This window comes from Hyperoodon ampullatus (genome assembly GCF_949752795.1).
Source record: "Hyperoodon ampullatus genome assembly, chromosome: 20".
Lineage (NCBI taxonomy): Eukaryota > Metazoa > Chordata > Mammalia > Artiodactyla > Ziphiidae > Hyperoodon > Hyperoodon ampullatus.
In genome coordinates, this window is record NC_136933.1 from 2,226,590 (window position 1) to 2,247,412 (window position 20,823).

General features: G+C 38.3%; 1 protein-coding gene across 8 annotated transcripts in view; it reads right to left on the reverse strand.

The window, feature by feature from the left end:
• Positions 1 to 20,823, reverse strand: part of PSD3 (pleckstrin and Sec7 domain containing 3) — a gene marked incomplete at both ends in the record, with an annotated part of 563,129 nt that overhangs the window by 64,548 nt on the left and 477,758 nt on the right. For all 8 annotated transcript variants that reach the window (XM_079726463.1, XM_079726462.1, XM_079726467.1 and 5 more), the window contains one exon: positions 4,810 to 4,880. In XM_079726463.1, the coding sequence (XP_079582589.1) occupies positions 4,810 to 4,880 (71 nt within the window). The remainder of the gene's footprint in view (positions 1 to 4,809; positions 4,881 to 20,823) is intronic.

Consider the following 20,823-nt stretch of genomic DNA (forward strand, 5'->3'; position numbering starts at 1 on the left):
GACAGACAGTAACTAGACTTATTGTGGTGTTCATTTGGTAATATATAAAAAATATCGAATCACTATGTTGTGTAACAGAAACTAACATAGTGTTGTAGGTCAATTATACTTAAAAAAAAAAAAGAAGAAAAATAATAAATGGGAGAAGAACCGCAAAAAAACGGGAGAGCAAACAATATTTGTCAAAGTTGCTCAGAGACCCTTTTTTAAAATGTTGGTGTGCCACATGCTAGGACACAGATCCAATTATTAGGGAGTTTACATAGCTTCAGTGTAGCCCTTGTTAGCAAGTGGACTTTACATACATAAAGGATTCATATCAACATAACAATAAGAAAAATAATAAACATTTTGCATCAACAGTGTGAAATTCTGAACACATAAGCTGGGATACTGATCCTGATGCTAATTTTTGCTAAATATTTCAAGTTTGGCACAAAGTAGAACTATATCTTTGGGCTTCCCTGGTGGTGCAGTGATTGAGAGCCTGCCTGCTGATGCAGGGGACGTGGGTTTGAGCCCTGGTCTGGGAAGATCCCACATGCCGTGGAGCAGCTGGGCCCGTGTGCCACAGCTGCTGAGCCTGCGCTCTGGAGCCTGCGGGCCACAGCTGCTGAGCTCACGTGCCACAACTAAGGAAGCCCGCATGCCAAGAGCCCATGCTCCGCAATGGAAGAGGCCACTGCAATGAGAAGCCGGCACACCACAATGAAGAGTGGCCCCCGCTTGCTGCAGCAAGAGAGAGCCCACGAGCAGCAATGAAGACCCAGTGCAGCCAAAAATAAATAAATAAAATAAATAAATTTAAAAAAAGAACTAGATTTTTAAAACAAGCATTTGCGATAATTTGTCCTAAAAACAAAAACCTATCTTTATGTGCTAAAATAAAAAAATTTAAATAGCAGTAATTCTGACTGACTTACAAGTAATAATGTCTTAGATGTGAAAACACTAATTTTAGTATCATACCTCAAGGGTGATTATCTTTCCTTAGTTGTCTTAAAAACCTATTTGCAATAGAAGAAAAGAGTAAATCTTCAAAACGCCAGCAGCTCAGATAAAATTCAATTCCCTCAAAAAATAAAGATTAGTACAGAAATAAATGAAATAGAGATCAGAAAAACAGTAGGGGGAAAAATCAATGAAATTAAGAGTTGGCTTTTTGAAAATAATAAAATTGACAATCCTTTAACTAGACTACTAAGAAAAACAGAGAGAAGACTCAAATAAATAAAATCAGAAATGAAAGATGAGACATTACAACTAATGTCAGAGAAATAAAAATATTATAAGAAACAACTATGAACAATTATATTGTCCAACAAATTGGACAATCTAGAAGAAATGGATAAATCCCTAGAAACATACAATTTGCTAAAACTGAATTATGAATAAAAATCAGAATAGACCTATAACTAGCATGTAGATTAAATCAGTAATCAAAAACCTCCCAACAAAGAAAAGTCGAGGACCATTCAGCTTCACAAGTAAATTCTACCCGACTCTTAAAGAATTAATGCCAATCCTTCTCAAATTCTTATAAAATATTCAAGAGGAGGGAACACTTCTAAAATCATTTCAAGAGGCCAGCATTAGCCTGATACCAAAACCAGAAAAAGATACAAGAAAAGGAAACTACAGGCCATATCTCTGATGAATATAGACTCAAAAATCCTCAACAAAATACCAGCAAACCAAATCCAACATCATATTATGAAAGGTGCATACACCATGACCAACTGGGATTTACCCCTGGAATGCAAGAATGCTTCAACTTATGAAAATTAACTAGTATGATAAACCACATTAACATAACAAATGTTACAAATCACATGATCATCTCAATAGATGCAGAAAAAGCATTTAATAAAAATTCAACAACCTTTTACATGATAAAAACATTCTACAAATTAGGAATAAAAAGAAATTACTTCACTATAATAAAGATCATATATAAAAAGCCCACAGCTAACATCATACTCAATGGTGAAAAACTGAAGGCTTTTCCTTTAAGAAAAGAAACAAGACAAAAATGCCCGCTCTTGGCATTTCTATTCAACATAGTACCGAAGTCCTAGCCCAGCCATCAGAGAAGAAAAATAAATTAAAGACATCCAAATAGGAAAGGAAAAAGTAAAATTATCTTTGTTTAAAAATTCCATGACCTTAAATATAGAAAACTCTAAAGATTCCACCAAAGAACTGTTAGAACTAAGAAATAAATTCAGCAAAGTTGCAGGATACAAAAGTCAACGTGTAAAAATCAGTTGCATTTCTATACACTAATGATGAACAATCCAAAAAGGAAATTAAGAAAACAATTCCATTTACAACAGAATCACAATAAAATACTTTAGGAATAAACTTAATAAAGGGAGTGAAAAACTTATACAATAAAAAATACGAAACACTGCTGATAGAATTTAAAGACACAAATAAATGGAAAAATATCCCATGTTCATGGATTGGAAGACTTAATATTATCAAAATGCCCATACTATCCAAAGTCATCTACAGATTCAATGTAATCCTTATCAAAATCCCAATGGTAGTTTTTGCAGAAATTGAAAAATTCACCTTCACATTCATATGGAACTACAAAGGATCCTGAATACTCCAAACGATCTTGAGAAAGAATAACAAATTTAGAATCCTCAAACTTCTCCATTTCTAAACATATTTCAAAACCATAGTAATCAAAAAATTATGGTAGTGGTATAAAGACATACATGTAGTCCAATGTAACAGAATAGACAGCCCAGAAACAATCCCATCAACTGATCTTCCACAGGGTCCCAAAAGAACACGAAGGAGAAAAGATAATCTCCTCAACAAATAGTACTAGGAAAACTGGGTGTCCACGTGAAAAAGAATGCAAGTTCATCCTTAACATACACCATACATAAAAGTCAACTCATCACGGATTTAAATGTTTAAGCTTTGAAGCTATGAAACTCCTAGAAGAAACCACAGAGGAAAAGCTTCTTGGATATGACACCAAAACAACAGGTAACAAAAACAAAAATAGAGAAATGGGATTACGTAAAACTAAAAAGCTTCTGCACAACAAAGGAAACAATCAAGAGAGTGAAAAGGCCACCTACAGAATGGGAGAAAATACCTGAAAACCACATATATGATAAGGGATTAATATTCAAAATATATAAGGAATTCCTACAACTCAATAGCAAAAAACCCAAATAACCTGATTAAAAAATGGTCAAAGGATCTGAATAAACATTTCTCCACAGACAACACACATATGGTCAACAGGGATATGAAAAAATGCTCATCATCACTAATTGTCAGGAAAATGTAAATCAAAATCACAAGGAAGTATCATCTCATGCCTGTTAGTATGGCCATTATTAAAAAATAATTTTTTTAAAACAACCCAGAAAATAACACATGTTGACATGCATTTGGAGAAATTGGAACTCCTGTGCATTGTTGGTGTAAATTTAAAATGATTCAGCTACTGTGGAAAACAATATAGAGGTTCTTCAAAAAATTTAAAGTAGAACTATCCAGCAATTCCACTTCTGGGAACTGAAATCAGGATCTCAAAGACATATCTGCACACCATGTTCACTGCAGTATTGTTCACAATACCCAAGAGGTGGAAACAACATAAATGTCCATAGACGAATGAATGGAAAAAGAAAATGAAGTAAACAATGGAATATTGTTCAGTCATAAAAAAGAGGAAAATCCTGTCATATGCTATAACATGGATGAACCTTTTACGTTAAGTGAAATCAGCCAGTCACCGCAGGACAAACACTGCTTGATGCCACTTATGTGAAATATCTGAGAGAGTCAAACTTATAAAACCAGAGAGAAGAAAGGTAGTTGCTAGGGGCTGGGGAGAGAGGGAAATGGGAGAACTGCTGTTCATGGGGTATTGTTTGCCATGCAAGATGGAAAATTTCTACAGATCTACTGTACAACATGGTGCTTATAAAGTTTATAATACTGTACTATTCACTTAAAATTTTATTGAGGGAGATCTCACATTATGTTTTTTATCACATTAAAAAGAAAAAGTATTTCCAAGCTTCCCTTCAAGGCAGGAGCTAGAGTCCTGTTGGGCCCTGGGACGTGGTGTACTTATTCCAGTCAAGACACAACTTTCCCATCTCCACGTGCACAGAGCTAGGGAGGTGGAAGCTCCAGGGACTACCCTTCAAAGGTCAGAATATATAAACTTGATATCAAACTAATTTCCAGACTTGGGGATTAGAAGAAAGGACCCTGACAGGAAATGGTATGGTCAAACACTTACCCAGGTAACTGGAATACATTTGCAGTGTTAAATACCAGGACTTGAAAGAAAATGTGTTTCTAGATTTAGGTAGGCTCTAAATGAAGATAAATAACTGAATAAATGAGGAATAGAACTCATCTATAGTATAAATACCCATTGAAACAAGTGTTACCACAATCTGAACCTGAATAGACAATATGAAGCCTAACTTATCAACTTACATTCAACATTTCTAATTGAATATAATTAGAACACAGCTCACCCTCTCCCTCTGATCACATACACTCACATATACATGTATATCATCTTTTAGATTTATAAAATGTAATATATATACATATATATATATAAATAACCTCCAAAACAATTTTTGCACCAGAAACAAAAAAAAAAGTCTAAAAGAGAATTTAGATATCAATTAAAACAGTCTTTTGGGTGTTTGATGTGGCCTCTTTGTACAAAGTGAATATTTTCTAGGTAACCTGTCTAATTATCACGTCATAAAGTTTTACGGCCTTCATTTTTTATGTATCTACTTTTACCTTTTGCAAGTAAAGAACTGTTCCCTTTAGTACAGCATAAAAGGTCTTCCATCCTCGCTTTCCTCTGGGAGCTAGAAAGGGAAAAAAAATTGAAAAATTTTATTTGACGGAAATTTGAGTTTTTCGAAGGAGAACCTAAAAGGTCAACATGGTGATTATGCTTCAATGTTCCTGGTTTATTTGCTACCGAGACTAATAATAATGAGAACTAAAATTTTCTTGAGCCTTACTGTGTAACAGGCAGTATTATCTCATTTAATCCTCACAATAACACTGTGAGGTAGGTACTATTACTCTTGTCCTTTTATAAAACTGAAGCACAGAGAAGTACTCTGCTTATAGTCACATAACTAGGAAGAGGAGAAGCAGGACTCTGAGCCCAAGCAGCAAGGCTCTGCAGTCTGTGCTCGAGTAGAGGTGACTAAAAGACTGAAAAAGCAAGAGGCATATTGGAAATACACATTAATCTAAGGGCTCACGAACCAGAGCCTTCATGGCTTTGTCAAAATTTCCTGGAGTCATAAGAAAAAAGTCCCGGAATATAAAAGGACTCCTCTTGGCCTTCCTCCCAAACATCCACCAGCTCGATGGTAACTTTAATTATTATTACTCCTGTGGCAATTTGTGGTACCTCTGCTGCAGATCATGCTGCCCTGTAACATAATTTCTTTTGTCTAAATGTCTCTTTCAGTAGACTGTGAATAACCTGAGAACAGATATTCTTCATCTTCAGAATTCACAGAACCTAGCATAGTGCAAGGCAGACATTAGGCACCTTTATAAAAATTCTCCAAACTAAGTTTCTTCTGGAAATCCTTACATTTCCTTTATTTATATTTTCCTGGAGTATAAAGTAGAATTTCTCTATTGACTTATACAAAACTTTACAGATTGTCCTAAAGTAAAAGCACAGATTAGCAAAACAGTTTACTATTTATTCTTAATCTTGATAAAATTAAAATCTGTAACTGGAAAAGGTTATTACCCGAATACCATTTCTCTAAACATTTCTACTAAATATGCAGGAAGGGCCATTTATTCTTATTCTGTTATCAACTATTTGGCTGCCTTTAGGCTGTCTTTAACCTGGATGCCTGATTAAATTAGGAAGTGCATTATTCTTAAGCAAATCTTTTAAATCTCCTTTGGCTGAAGAATCCTTAGGCTTGGAAAGTAGGTGAATAGCCACCTACAGAACACGGGTGCTCCTGCCAACACCATACTGAGATATCCACCTGGCAAAAAAAGGACTCAAAACATCCACTCTGTAGGTTTCCAGGGGAAATTAAAAAATTTCATCCCATCTGTTTCCACCACGTAAGGTTTTAAAGTGTGTACTCAAAAATAAATGATCAAAAAATGTATACCATAATCTTCTTTTTTTTAAAAAAAGTATTTATTTTATTTATTTATTTTTGGCTGTGTTGGGTCTTCGTTGCTGCACGCAGGCTTTCTCTAGTTGCGGCGAGCAGGGGCTACTCTTTGTTGCGGCGCTGGGGCTTCTCATTGCGGTGGCTTCTCTTGTTGTGGAGCACAGGCTTTAGGCGTGTGGGCTTCAGTAGCTGTGGCTCGTGGGCTCAGTAGCTGTGGCTCGCGGCTCTAAAGCGCAGGCTCAGTAGTTGTGGCACATGGGCTTAGTTGCTCCGTGGCATGTGGGATCTTCCCGGACCAGGACTCAAACCTGTGTCCCCTGCATTGGCAGGTGGATTCTTAACCACTGCACCACCAGAGAAGCACCATAACCTTCTTTATAAAGAAAAACAAGTGGCTACTATAAAGAAAGCCATAGATCATCATATATATATATATATATATATATATATATATATATATATGAAATAAATGTTGACTGCCTTTTTCAATAGATGTCAAATTCTGATCTGGGCCGTGTGAGAGCAGGGCACACAGAAGTGGCCCCGGGCTGCAGGAGCTGCTGCCGAGCAGGACAGAGGCAGCTGGTGTGGTGGAGGTACCTGCTGGAAGGCAGACCAGCTGGTCTCTAGACCTTGTCTCAAACCTCTCCTCTCACCCACTAACCCTAATTCGGTAACTCCCGACCAGTCTCCCAACCTCTCAGGACTTCAGCTGCTTCATTTTAAAATGTGGATAATTCATATAACTTAAGGCAAAGCACTGGCTAATGCTGGAGAAGAACTTAGAGAAACCCTTCTGTTTTCTATAGGAGGAACACAGGTCCTGGATTTAAAAGGTTTTTCCCAAAGCCCTAAAACTAATTTAGTGGCATCTTGAGATTCCTTCAGTTTAAAGATTTACAAATCTAGTTTTCTGCTTTGCAAGTAGAAAGCTATTAATCTGTTACCAAGGTTGTTGCCCCAGAATCATAACCCTGCCCCTCCCTCAAATGCAAACCAATTGCTCTTATCTAAGTTTCAGGAGGCAGCTGCAAGGAGAAAAAGAAGAACTGGTTAGAACCAACTAAGCCCAAGATGGGGGAAGATTTGACTTCTAGTGACCTTGAGCCAGATTAGCTAATCGACACACCCACTGGCACCAGGATAGTTGACAACTGCCATGACAACAACTGGAAAAGCCCATACAAGGACTGAAAAGGAGTGTTGCATCAGGTCCGGATCCAAACCACACCTCTATTCATGAATATTCCTCCCTCTCTTTCCAGTTCCCTCCCTTTTACCTGGACCCTCCTATGTACATTGTGTCTCTGCCTGAACTGGGTTGAGAAGTTGATTTGGGGACCGAGTTCTGGCTTCTTTCCATTCTTTGGCCCTTGAATAAAGCCTGTGCTGTCCCAGGCTATTCATTGGTTTCATTAGTGGCTGTGTGGATCGGAGCAGAAAAGAACCTCCTTGACAGAGAGAAGGAGTCTCCACCCGGGTTAGGACCCCAGCATGGGTCTAGTCCAGCAATTCGGTAACAAATTCGTGTACATGTTCACAAAAACTTTAAAGAGATCTTCATCTTTACCATACTAAGCCTCCTAGAAATGGATCCCAAAGATCTCTCCAACCAAACTCTGATCGCAAGTCACCTGTGGGTGACCAATGCTGAGTCAGGGAGCATTAACCCTGTGCGCCATGCTCTATTTTTCCAGCTCCCACAGAAGTGTAAAACTTAATCTTGTTTTTGGTCAATTATAACTTAGTTGTTTAACGCACATCACGATGCTAAAAATAAGACACTAGTATTACCTCCATTTTACAGTGGAATTCAGGGAAGAAAGGGACCACTGTGCACTAAACAGGATGGGAAGGCTGTAGAGGCAGCCTCAGCGGCCCTGATTTTAAAGCCACACACACAGTGCGGCTATGGCTTTTGCACCCTTGGTGAGGCTTGCCACGTGAAACACAAGGGCTGGACCCCAGTGAATGAGGAGCATTGTCCCTCATAATGACAACTGTAGAGGGAGTTAAATCTGACATCATAGCACATACATTATTAAGTACAGAAGGCTGGGGAAAGAGCTATAACTGTAGTTACATAATGAACATGGTGGAAGGAATCAGTGAGGTTACTGATTGGAAACTGGATGTATCCTACTGCAAGGCTCTAACTACAAGGGTGGTAGCGGGTTGGTAGGTAGATGCATTTTAACAAATATCTGGTGCCTATTGTGAAAAGGTGTTTGCCAAACTTGATCAAAAGATACCGTTTTGTGCACTAGACTACGCTTCCATGGTTATTTTTAACATGCATACCCAGAGTCCAAAGACTGCTTTCCTTCTTCTTGAAAATCAAAGAATCTTGGCGTATTTTAACTCATCAACTGTCTCCAATCTTACATGATAACAGTGTCTATTATTTTTGTCTTGTTTAATACTACTGAAGTAGACATTTTGTATAAATTGCCACTGTCTGCTTAGATTTTCCCTCATGTTTACTATAATATTACCTTTGTTACTTCTGTAACTCAGGTTGTTTTTGGAGGCCATTTTCAACTACTTTTTGAAATCTATACTTAGAAGTTCTTTTAGTAAGGGTCTTTTGGTGGCAAATCTTTTTCTGTTTTTCTTCATATGAAAATGTCTTAATTTCATAAAAAATTCTAGGGACTTCCCTGGTGGCACAGTGGTTGAGAATCTGCCTGCCAATGCAGGGGACACGGGTTCGAGTCCTGGTCTGGGAAGATCCCACATGCCACGGAGCAACTGAGCCCGTGCACTACAACTACTGAGCCTGCGCTCTAGAGCCCGCGAGCCACAACTACTGAGCCCGTGTGCCACAACTACTGAGGCCTGCGTGCCTAGAGCCCATGCTCCACAACAAGAGAAGCCACCACAATGAGAAGCCCAAGCACCACAAAGAACAGTAGTCCTTGCTCGCCACAACTAGAGAAAGCCCGTGCGCAGCAACAAAGACCCAATGCAGCCAAAAATAAATAAATTAATTAATTAAAAAAAATTCTAGGTGGACAATTACTTTTTCTCATGAAGACATTACTTCATGTTGTTTACGTAGAGGTTTCTTCACATTTATCCGGCTCTGGGCTTCCCAGGTATCATTTCCAAACACTTGCAGTCATCATATGTTTGAATACTGTCTCTCCACTGTCTCCGCTATTGAAACTTCTGATACTCTAACTTCTCAGTCTACCCCACAGGCGTCTTCACTGCTCCTTCGTACTCTATCTTTTTGTCCTCTGTGCTAAATGCTGCTAGTTTTATCTCCAGTACTCCGTGGGCACCCAGATCCACAGATGCCCTGAGGGCTTAGCAGTCCCAGGACTAGCTCACTTCCTAGACTGGTACTCATTTCCCTTTCATTGTTACAGGTTCATCCACTCATTTAAAAGGTGTTTAAAAATATTCTGATCACTTTTAGATGTCTCATAATGTACAAGTTTTGGAATTTGTAGGCCATCGTATTGCCAAAAAAGACTTTCTAGTTCTTTCTTTTCTTATGAAGAATTCATTCACAAATTTTATAATCTAGAATTCATTTGAAGCAGGATTAGGAGATAGGAGCTGAGGCCAGGATGAGAGAAACTAGAACAAGGAAGGAGGCTGTTACAATCGCCCACATGAGAGAAAAAGCCCAAAATATGGATAGAGGTGCACAATAAAGACAAAGAACTGGAAAGAAAGGGGAAGGCAGCAGTGCTAACTGAGCACCTATACTACAGTGCTCTGAGCACTGGGCAAGCATTATAAGTGTTCTGTTTGATCCAAACGATCCTTTCAGTTAGGCATCACTGTCTCTATTTCACATTGATGTCTCCATTATAACTACATCTGCAGCTCTGAGAGCTACTGAGGGGGCTACCTACATACGGATTTCAAAGCTACTGTCTAGTGCAACTCAGAGGAGGAAACATGTTCTGTGGATACATTAAGGGGAAACTCACCAGGTGACAATCCTTTGCAATAGTCAGGCATACTACTCCAGTGAGGTAAGCCCAGACGGCAGGGAAAGAGAAGATGGGACCGCAGGGGAATGCAAGTCAGATGTTTTCTCTGATCTCGCTGACGCCTTCAGAAGCACCCCTGCTCATGGCGATGCAGCTCAGAACTGAGCCACGATCCTGCGTCTGCCCCCTAGCTCACCTAGCATTTTGCAGCAGAGTAATAAGGCTAATAGCAGTAATAATTGTAGCAGTAGTGATAGCATCAGCTAACATTTATCAAGAACATACTGTTTTAAGCACTGTTCCAAAACTGGATGTGTGTTAACTAAAGCCCACAACTCTGTGAGGAGCCACTTCTATATTCTTCATTTTACAGATGTGGACTCTGAGACTTCACTAACCTGCAGCACTAAGTTCCCCATCGCACTGGCCACTTTTACTCTGGTTTGTATGCAGGGAAAGAGCAGTCAAACTAGACTCATCAACAATGAGATGGTTAACTCTGAGATATAGGGGTGATATTCAAAGTAAAACAAGAAACAAAAAAGTCAACAGGCCTCTGTGATTATTCTACACCACACACACACACACACACACACACACACACACACACACACACACACCACATTTCTGCAAAAGAGAAATTCGCAGTTGTTCCAAACCTGAGCAGTAGTGAAACTATCATTAAATCTTCAATATTATAAACCAGTTCTTATGAATATTCTGATCTTATCTTTATTATACATTTGAAGAAGTATTCTTGAAAATATGAAGTACAATGAACAATATTTTGGCTTCAGTTACCACCACTGATCTTTAAAAAATAGTTAAACGCACAACCGAGAATGGAAGCACAGTCTGTCACCCTTCTTTCATAAAGAGGAAGGTATCAAATATTCCTGAGCAATGAAATAGTCAGTAAAGAGTAGTGATGGATATATGCCAGAAAATAAAGATACTTATTTTTTTAATTCACCAAAAGGTATAAGCTTCATGCAAAGGTTTTTATTTGCATGCTATACTCTCCAACTTTAATTTCTTCTGAACTGAACTGGGAACAGATTGCGTTTAAGATCTTACTGTTCCAATTTTTCTATTTTCATCAAAATCTTGGCCTGTTTTTGACCACTCCTCACTGTGGGTTCCCTGATTATCTACTTTTTCCTTTTCTTCAAGTTTAATATCAGAAAGACTTAAGAAGCATAGAAAGACATAGTATGGACAGTGTCTATTTTTTCTTTTAATACACAAACCTTTCTTTCCTGTCTGTTGGCCTGAAAAACATTCTTCCATTGCCCCAGTAAAGTGATAAAAATATCATTTTTTTCCCCAAATGGTAGAGAAGGTCAGTAAGCCATATCCACAATAATTAGAAACAATTCTTAAGTTATGGCCTGAAAGCTAACAATGGAGGCCCTGCCAGCCTAGGAAACAAGGGAGATGTGAGGATGTAATAAGCTCCATGTAAAATACCTTCAATCTCTCTATGTTAATGGGAGAAAGACTTTTAAAATATAATGCCACACCATCGAGGGCATTCCAAAATAAATTTAACACCTTGCTGAACTTGGAAACAAAGATGTGCTCAGCAAAAGCCCTTCTACACTGTACAATTGGGACATGTCTGTACAAGATTTGTAAAAGGCACAAGACATTTCTAAAGTTTAATTCCCTAGTGACAGCATCTGAAAACTGGGCAAAATTCTTAAAGTATCTCTATTATAGGATGAAGAGATACGCTACCTTGGTAGGAAGCAAGCTCTTCAATTCTACGTCACTGAGGCAGCTTAAGGTGCACCCCAGGCAGGGGGAATTTGCTTTCTATGGCTGGTACGCAAAGGATTTAGATAAATTCATGGATGACAGCTCTCCCTACAAATCATTATGTGAAGTTAACAGTAATCCTTGTATATTTATCCCTAACTTCCTTTCATAAAATATTCTCAGGCACCACCATAAGAAGTACCATTAAATCTTAGTTGAGTAACTGAGACACTCAGATCACTGCTTGAAGCAATGGAATCCCAGCTGCGCACAACAGAAGTTACCTTTGGGAGAAAACTCACACAATATTAAGCAACTCATAGTGTTAATTATCTCCAGGTTTATAACAGAGTGGTAGAAATAAAACTGTACTATTACTATCTTATATTTCTAAATCATTTACCTTTGAAACATTTAAGGCAATTTACACATTTAAAAAAATCAGTTAATCTTTATAATCTTTCTAATCTTTCTCTTTATGACTGGGAGCTGTTACCTGCAGTCAACTCTATTTTATAAAAGGAAAAACTGGGGCAGCCTTACAGGAACTAGAAGTACAACCTATACCTATTATTTTTCCCTGAAAAATATTTCCTTCTTTTTATAATAGAAATAGGTAGAGAACAGAACATGAAACACAAGAGAGAATTGGAAGAATATGCTCCCCAGAATGTCCCTGGCAGGATGATGTTCACTCTGGATGTGATTCTATTCCTTTAAGAAGTCAAGACTCTTACCCTAAATCGATTTTTCTAGAATGGCAGAAAGTACTCTGGACCAAGAACCAGGAAACTTGGATTTTATTCATACTCTGCTGTCTACTATTTCTCTGACTTTCAACAAGTTGCCTAACATCTCTGGTTATAAATCTATAAAATGACACTACAACATACAATAATTACTTTACAGTGTTGTTTCATAAAGGTTATTAGGACACAAACCCTACCCCTAAACAGTTCACATTAACAGTGAAACTTAATACAACATGATAAGCTGTATAAACCAAATGGTAGCATGGCACTAACCGAAGGCAACCACAGTGGAGGTTTCAAGCAGGTAAAGAGAGGAGGAAGTCACTAATTCTACCCATGTGTAGGGTTTACAAGTCAGAGAAGGTTCTAAATGAGGATTTCGTTTTCAGCAGAAAGAAAAGGGGGGTTTTCTTTGGTCCTCCACCTTCTCTACAGTATATCTGGACTAAGACACTGAATCAAAACATGGATCTCAATTACAGAAGTCTCATAACACCGATCACCACCATCCTTGATCAGGATGGCCTCTGGACAAAAGCCAACACAGTATTTTCCACAGAGAGCACATGACGTGAAATTCTGGTTTCACCTGAGTGACCTTGGGCAAGTCGGCCTTCCCATGCATCACTTACTGTCTCTGTAAAACAATAATAAAATGCTACCTACACCTCATAGGGTTATTCTGAAAGTCAGATGGGTTAATATATGTGAATCTTTTAAAGTGTATTTTTTATTGTTAGGGATACCGTCTGCTAAAAGAAAATGCATCCAATTTCCATGCTAAAACACAAAGACTTACTTTTTAAACATCATTCATGTATTCAGAAATTTTTCTTTGTTAAAGTCAATATTTTGAGAAGAAACCACCCCCCCGCCCCCGGCCCCAGACATTCCTGATGCATTTTTAATAGAAAAGGGGTAACCTTTCACCCTTAATTTAATTGGGGGGAGGATGGAGTACAGCACATTCATTAACATATTTACTGTTTCTGTTTTGTCCCAGGTCCTGTCCTGTCTTGACATTGGAGACATCAAACATGAATGCAAACAGTAAAAGTGAACTGTGGGAGGAGGAACAAAAGCTGATGGAGAAATTTTTACCCAAGTAATAAGCCATAAAAATGTACAAACCCAACTTGTAAACAAATACCTTCCTCCACTCAGCTAGGAGATGGTTTCACAGCTAGCCATTGCTAGAAGCACAGGGAGAATGTAAAAGACTTGTGCTGAGGTTGGAGAAGAGGGCAGGACATAATAACATAGCATCGTGAGCTAAGGTTACGGGAAAAGTGCGCAGGCAGCGAGAAAGACAAAAATGACCCAGAATATATAGTTATTTTTTCAGGAAAAACAAATAGGAGAGTCATATGAACTTTTTTAGAATTTTGACAGATGAACGATCCCTCACATTTTCTTGGCTGCTCCTTCCCCAGATACCAGCATGACCTGCCCCTCCCTTCACTTCAATCAGGTCGCTGCTCAGATGTCGCCTCCCCCAGGGCTTCCTCTCCTCACCATGCCTTATTTTTCTCTGGATCACTTAACAGTCACCTGAAATACCACCTATTTATTATTGAGCTCCCCCTATACTAGAATGGAATCTCCAAGCAAGTACTATTTGTTACTGTGTCCAGAGAGCAGATTAAAAACTCGAAAAAGAAGAAAAGCATCAGATGTCCTAAATAGGCATGTAGATGAGGCAACTCAACAAACATTAAAGATAACTTTTTTAAAAAGTGTCTCCATCATTTAGGTGAAATACATTTGAAAACTCAGGTTGGTTAAAGAGCAAAGAAGAGGCAGGATAAAATTTTCATACAGATTATTTCAACAAGAGGATGTTGGATATGGAAATAAGATATCAGTAAAGACCCAGGCTCATAAGGAACAAACATAGCTTGACAAATTACTATGGGTTTTCAATAATTATTAAAGAATGGATATCTGTGGAAAGGGACTTTAAATTCTAGGAAACAAACACCATCCCATAATTCTTTTTTAAAAAAATTGACATATAACTGACATGTAACATTATGTTAGTTTCAGGTGTACAACATGATTCAATATTTGTCTATATTGCAAAATGGTGACCACTATAAGTGTACTTAACATCTATCACCATACATTGCTGCAGTTTTTTTCTTGTGATGAGGACTTTTAAGATCTATCCTCTTAGCAACTTTCAATTATGTAATACAGTGTTATTAACCATAGTCACCATGCTCATAATTCTTATAAACTGAAGCAAGATGGTGGAGAACTTGTTATATTAATAACCACCTTAAAAAGCTGGACAATAGCAAAATGTTACTGAAGTTCAATAACTTCATTATATGTGAAAGGTATGAACACTGAACTCCAAGAAAATCAAGCATACTATGTTTTTTCATAATTTTTTGAGCAATTTACAGGATTCATTATCAAGCTTACAGAGAGGAACACACTAAAATAAAATGTAAGGGTAAATTATTACAGTCTGTCTGAGGAATGCAGCTAACTGCTAAATCAGATAAGCCTGAATCTGGCTCATCAAGTGACACCAAATCAAGTTTCTTCAACTTCACAAGCACCTTATGACCAATAAACTTTAGAGTCAAAGATGCTGCTGAGCATGCATTTCTACAAATAGAATTCAAATAGGCTACCTTAATTGTAAAATAGCCCAAGCCCCATTGGCACCTTTAACACGCCCCTGGGCAAAAGCTACTACAGGTCAACAAAAAATAATTCCTAGTGGCAAGGAAGAGCAGCCTGCAGACAGAGTCTGTTCTCAGGGAAGATGACAGCAGTCTGACTGTTTTCCCCCAAACTTAGGAGCTTCAGGAGAGACTGCCAGCTCCCCTTTCTGAAACACGGTTCCCAACCCTTCCTACAAGACCTCTGACACAGATGCCAGAAAACAGCCCACTGCCATGGACTGCATCTGAAGTGATGCCACCATGTGTGTAACTCTTAGCTTTTCCATGTCAGGCCAACCTCTTCCATTTGTTTAGACTGCCAGTGCTTGGAAGAGCTTCACCCCTTCCCACCTTGGGACTTCCCACCTTGTAACCAGGACTGCATTCCTAAGAGGACTGCAACAAGCACCCTTGATACAAATTACTAAGTGCTGCTAAAACAACATGAAAACATTTGTCAACGATCCCCATCCCCAATTTATTTATGGTAAGAACAGTACCACAACAGCCATTAGTAGATTTTTAAAAGGGAAGTTTAATACCCACCACCTTATCATAAGTCATCTTAAAAAAGAGACAACAGGCCCCAAATGGAGTCACCTGTGCTCAGCCCACCTCACCAGACCGAGGCTTAATAACTAACCTAATTGCAGTAACTGCAGTACAACCTCCACCAGGAATGGTCTTAACCAACTAGTCTGGAAGTTTCTTGTCAGCAGCAATGAGGAAATCTTCTACACAGGCCCTTTCCATACCCCAGAAGATGAGGTGACCACTCTCCCCTTTTCCCTTCCCTCCTGCCTATAAAAGCCTTCCACTTTGTACGGCTCCTCCGAGCTCCTCTCTGCTTGCAAGGTGGGATGCTGCCCAATTGACCGATGGTTTAATAAAGCCAATTATATCTTTTAAATTTATTTTATTGAATTTTTGTTATTTAACAGTCATTAATTTTTATTGGTAATCATGCTAAGTGTTTGTTATACCTTTTTCCATTTCTTTATTTTGAAAACATTTTACTATATTTTAGACATCATTATATTTCATTAGGCCTTTAAATATTCTATTGCATTGATGTTATATTTTAAATAACAAATGTTTAACATAAAATACTGATTTTCCCTGATAATGTAAGTTATATTCGTCCAGTGTCAATGTCAAAAAAATTTCAAAGTAAGTAAAAAATATGGAAAATAACAGAAAAAACCACACATAGAAAAAATATGTAATATCACCTGTCTAACCACAAGAGAGCATTTCAGTATACAAGCTCCTAATCATTTTACTATGCACACATCTGCCACAAAACTGGGATATCATACTTGTTTCCTTTAAACATTTCTACTTATATATCATATGTCATTTTAAAAATGACTGCAAGAGTGACACTGTATTGCTCTTGCTGGTCATTCAGCTGTTTCCAAGATGATGATGGCAATAACGCTGCCATTGCTGCTAATATTCGGTACCTAAAATAACAATTAAGTTCTTAAATAACAATTAGATTCTTTCTATGTGCCAGACACTGTGCTAATAAGCACCTTAAGGTGGCATTCTCACCTTTGAGGCTTTTGCATTACCTATTTCCCTCACTGGAATACTCTTATATATGCCATTTGTATCCAAAGATGTTATGGACTTCCTTTTGCAATTCAGCTTTTAGCTGAATGACACCTGCTCAGGTATATCCCCTCCCTCTCCTTATTTCCCATCAAGAGTGAATGGACTGGCACACAGCTGGTGCTTGAAAGAATTTCTACTTTGCAGCCAATTAAGCCGACTGTGCTCTTTTCCCCATGGGGGCCTGGTGTGCAGTGGCTGCAAACAACAGGCTCCTTGGTAGTGTAGTGTATGAGCCTGTTGCTAGTATGGGTTGCCCTACGGGATGTTGGATTCAGCCCTTTCCAGTGGACATTCATGACTGGTATGCTGTCCCCAGTGGAGGCTCCAGACAGGTATGTGCGGTGCCTTTGGAAAGCCCCAGGGTGCAGTGGCCAGGGTCCACATTGGCCAAGTCATGATGTCCATCCGCACCAAGCTGCAGAACAAGGAGCATGTGACTGAGGCCCTCCTCAGGGCCAAGTTCAAGTTCCCTGGCTGCCAGAAGATCCACATCTCCAAGAAGGGGGGATTTACTAAGTTTAATGAGGATGAATTTGAAAGCATGGTGGCAGAAAAGCGGCCCATCCCGGATGGCTGTGAGGTCAAATACATCCCTAATCGTGGCCCCTGGACACACGGCGGGCCCTGCACTCGCGAGAGCCTTGGCACTGTCCCCTCCCTACTTGCCCACCAATAAATTCTACTTTCCTGTCCAAAAAAGAAAAAAAAATTTCTAAAATGAATCAATGATCTATCTAGTTTCAAAGCTCAAATTCTTAATTCTGTACTGTCCAGTGATAAAATTTTGGTACATAAATCTCCATCGCCATAATTATTTCCTTCAGGAAACCAGTATTGCATTTTTAATTTCAAATTTACATCAGGTTACTGAAGACTTTGATAAACTGTAATAAACAAACATAGAGACATCAAGATTATTTTCTTCTTTCTCCTAAATTGTAACTATACTGAAAATATAAATAGAATGAGTCAACAGTACAAACAATAATTTCTAAAAATCAGATGTAATGAAAACTGTGCATTCTTCTTTCAGAAAGAAATATTCAGATTCTGAACAGAGTTTTTTGGTGCTAAAAGATTATAGTTTCTATTCCACATTCCTTGTCAAAAGTATTGCTTCTGAGAATGGTGGGTGACCTGTTTTTAACCAACACTAATGAAGGAAAGGGTGGGTTTTAAATGAAAGACAAGAGCCATCAAAATGGAACCTAAAAACCTAAAACTTATTCTTTTAGTCTAAATGTAGAATTGTGAAGAGGCACTCATCGAACACAGATAAGGTGCCACCAAAACTAGACCGCCACCAAACTCCTACTTGAGGACTCAAATGGCCACCCTCATGGCACTGCCCTTTGGCCTTGTGTCAAAGGGCTTCATTATACAACCTGCTGCCACAGAACAGCAAAGTGGCAGGGAGGGGGAACTTGGCCTAGTTTTAAAATAATTGCTTTGCTTTGCCTCCACTTAAAGAGTCTTTCTCTAATAGGAGGAGACACTGTCTTCTGGGGAAAAAATATTCCACTTTTATTATCTCTTAATTACAGTGTCGCTGTTCCCAGTGTTATACGATAACAAAGAATTCTGCCTGCAGTGCCATTATAAACTCTATTTTCAGTAAGTGTGACTCAGAATAACATCTACTCTCTCAAATTTGACATGTGGGACTGGATTTTCAAAACTTTCACTGACAAGCAATGTATAAACCCTTCTAAAGTGAGTGAAATCCCCTAACCTTCTCAAGACACTACTCAACACTCCTTACATCCAAAGCGCTTAAAATGAGATCTAAAATGTGAAACCAATATGGCTCCCACACCCTTAAAAAGCAGTTAACATTTCAATATTTCAAATAGAAACAGATCTCAGGTGGGTAAAATCAATGAAGAATCTATACTGGAAATGTGATTAAAATATTTCAAAATTATTAAAGTGGTATGTCCACAAAATTAGCTTCTTTGATTCACTTCTTCCCAACTCCTCCAATACCATTTTCCAAAAGAAACCACTTTTTAACATTTACTGTTTCTCGGGGTAGTTAATTTGCATCATATCCCTAAACAATGTGCTGTGATAATAGATTGTAAAATTCTCTATTGATTTTCTGCTGTGACAGATGAGGACTAGCAAATGTGACTGCTCCATTCCACCTGCCCAGTACATTTGTACGGCTTTTTATCTGCATCTTATTTGTTGCCCCAGTAGTTTTAAGAGCATGCTAACAACATTATTTCCTGCTTCCTGGGTATTAGGTAGCCCCTTCCCACTTCTCTCTAAGAGCAGCATGATGGCTCTATCCCTGTTTCCCTTGGGCTCTCCCCTCTCCACTTTTACACCCCAAATTCTTTCATCTGTACTCTTACAGGGTCAAGGTGGACAATATTTACATTCCATTGTGTAACCATAATTAAATCTTTTACATTTCTAAATGTGAAAAACAAAAAAACCAAAATTTTATTATTGTGGTGAAGGTTTAAAATATTACGAGGTGAATACTAATTTTGGGGTTTTCGGTTTTATAATTATTATTTTTCTTGCACAGACTTCAAGAAAAATACCAACTGCTTCTAAATTTCCCATGCAATCAGGTGTTCTATCAAGTACTTAAAATTTTATAATGAAACATTAAGAGATCAGAAGTTTATCAAGAGCAAGAAACATATGTGTACCTAATTTTTTAAAATTGTCAATATAGGTGAATTGCTAGGTACTCCTCACTGACTGCATGTTCTTCCCCTTGCCAGAGGTAATCACTAAGCCATATTTAATGATTTCTATGTGGATGTGTTCCTATTAAAAATAGTGCTGTGTTGCATGCTTTAAGATGTTACCATATATGCACATTCTTCTGCAAGTTGCTTTTTTTCATTAAACATTACCTTTTGTGAGAGTCATTCATGTTAAAAATCGTAACTCTAGTTACTTGCTTTTCACTGTTACATAGTTTTCTACTATATGAATATATGAAACCTTTCCAATCTCTTATTAAGGGCCATTTAGGTTGTTTTATTTTTTATTTTTTATTTTTTTGCGGTACGTGGGCCTCTTACTGTTGTGGCCTCTCCCGTTGTGGAGCACAGGCTCCGGATGCGCAGGCTCAGCAGCCATGGCTCACGGGCCCAGCCGCTCCATGGCATGTGGGATCTTCCCAGACCGGGGCACAAACCCACGTCCCCTGCATTGGCAGGTGGACTCTCAACCACTGCGCCACCAGGGAAGCCCTAGGTTGTTTTATTTTGATCTAACATAATGTTGCTATGAACAATCCCCCCACCTTGTTAAATGGCAAGAGTTTCTGTAGATACGTACCTAGGACTGGGTTAACTGAGACACAGGTGTAGGCTCTTCCAACTTTATTGATTATTGCCAACTGTCTTCCAAAGTGGTGATACCACCAACACTCACATGCACAGAGTGGAAGAGTGCTCACTGCTCTAAAATCCTTGCCAGCATTTGGTATTATCACTCTTTCAAATTCTGGCCAATGAGACATATGTGAAATGATATCTCACTGTGTGTTTAATCTGAGTATCCTTGATGACTGGTGAGGCTAAGTATCTCTTCATATATATTTATGGATCACTGCAATTTATTTTTCTGTGAATGGTCTGTTCCAACTGTTGCCCATTTTTCTGTTATGTCATCTTTCTAATTAATTTAAGATTCCTTTACACACACACGATACTAATCCATTATTAGTAATATAATATGCTACAAAGTATCTTCTCCCAAACTGTGGATTATCTTCTAACTTTTTAAAAGAGGAGTCTTCACATTAATGTAATCATATATAGCAATATATCCTTTCACTGTTTTTGTTTTTCTAAATCTTAAGAAAGCCTTCTCTACCCAAAGGTCATTAAGATGTTTTTTCACATTTTGA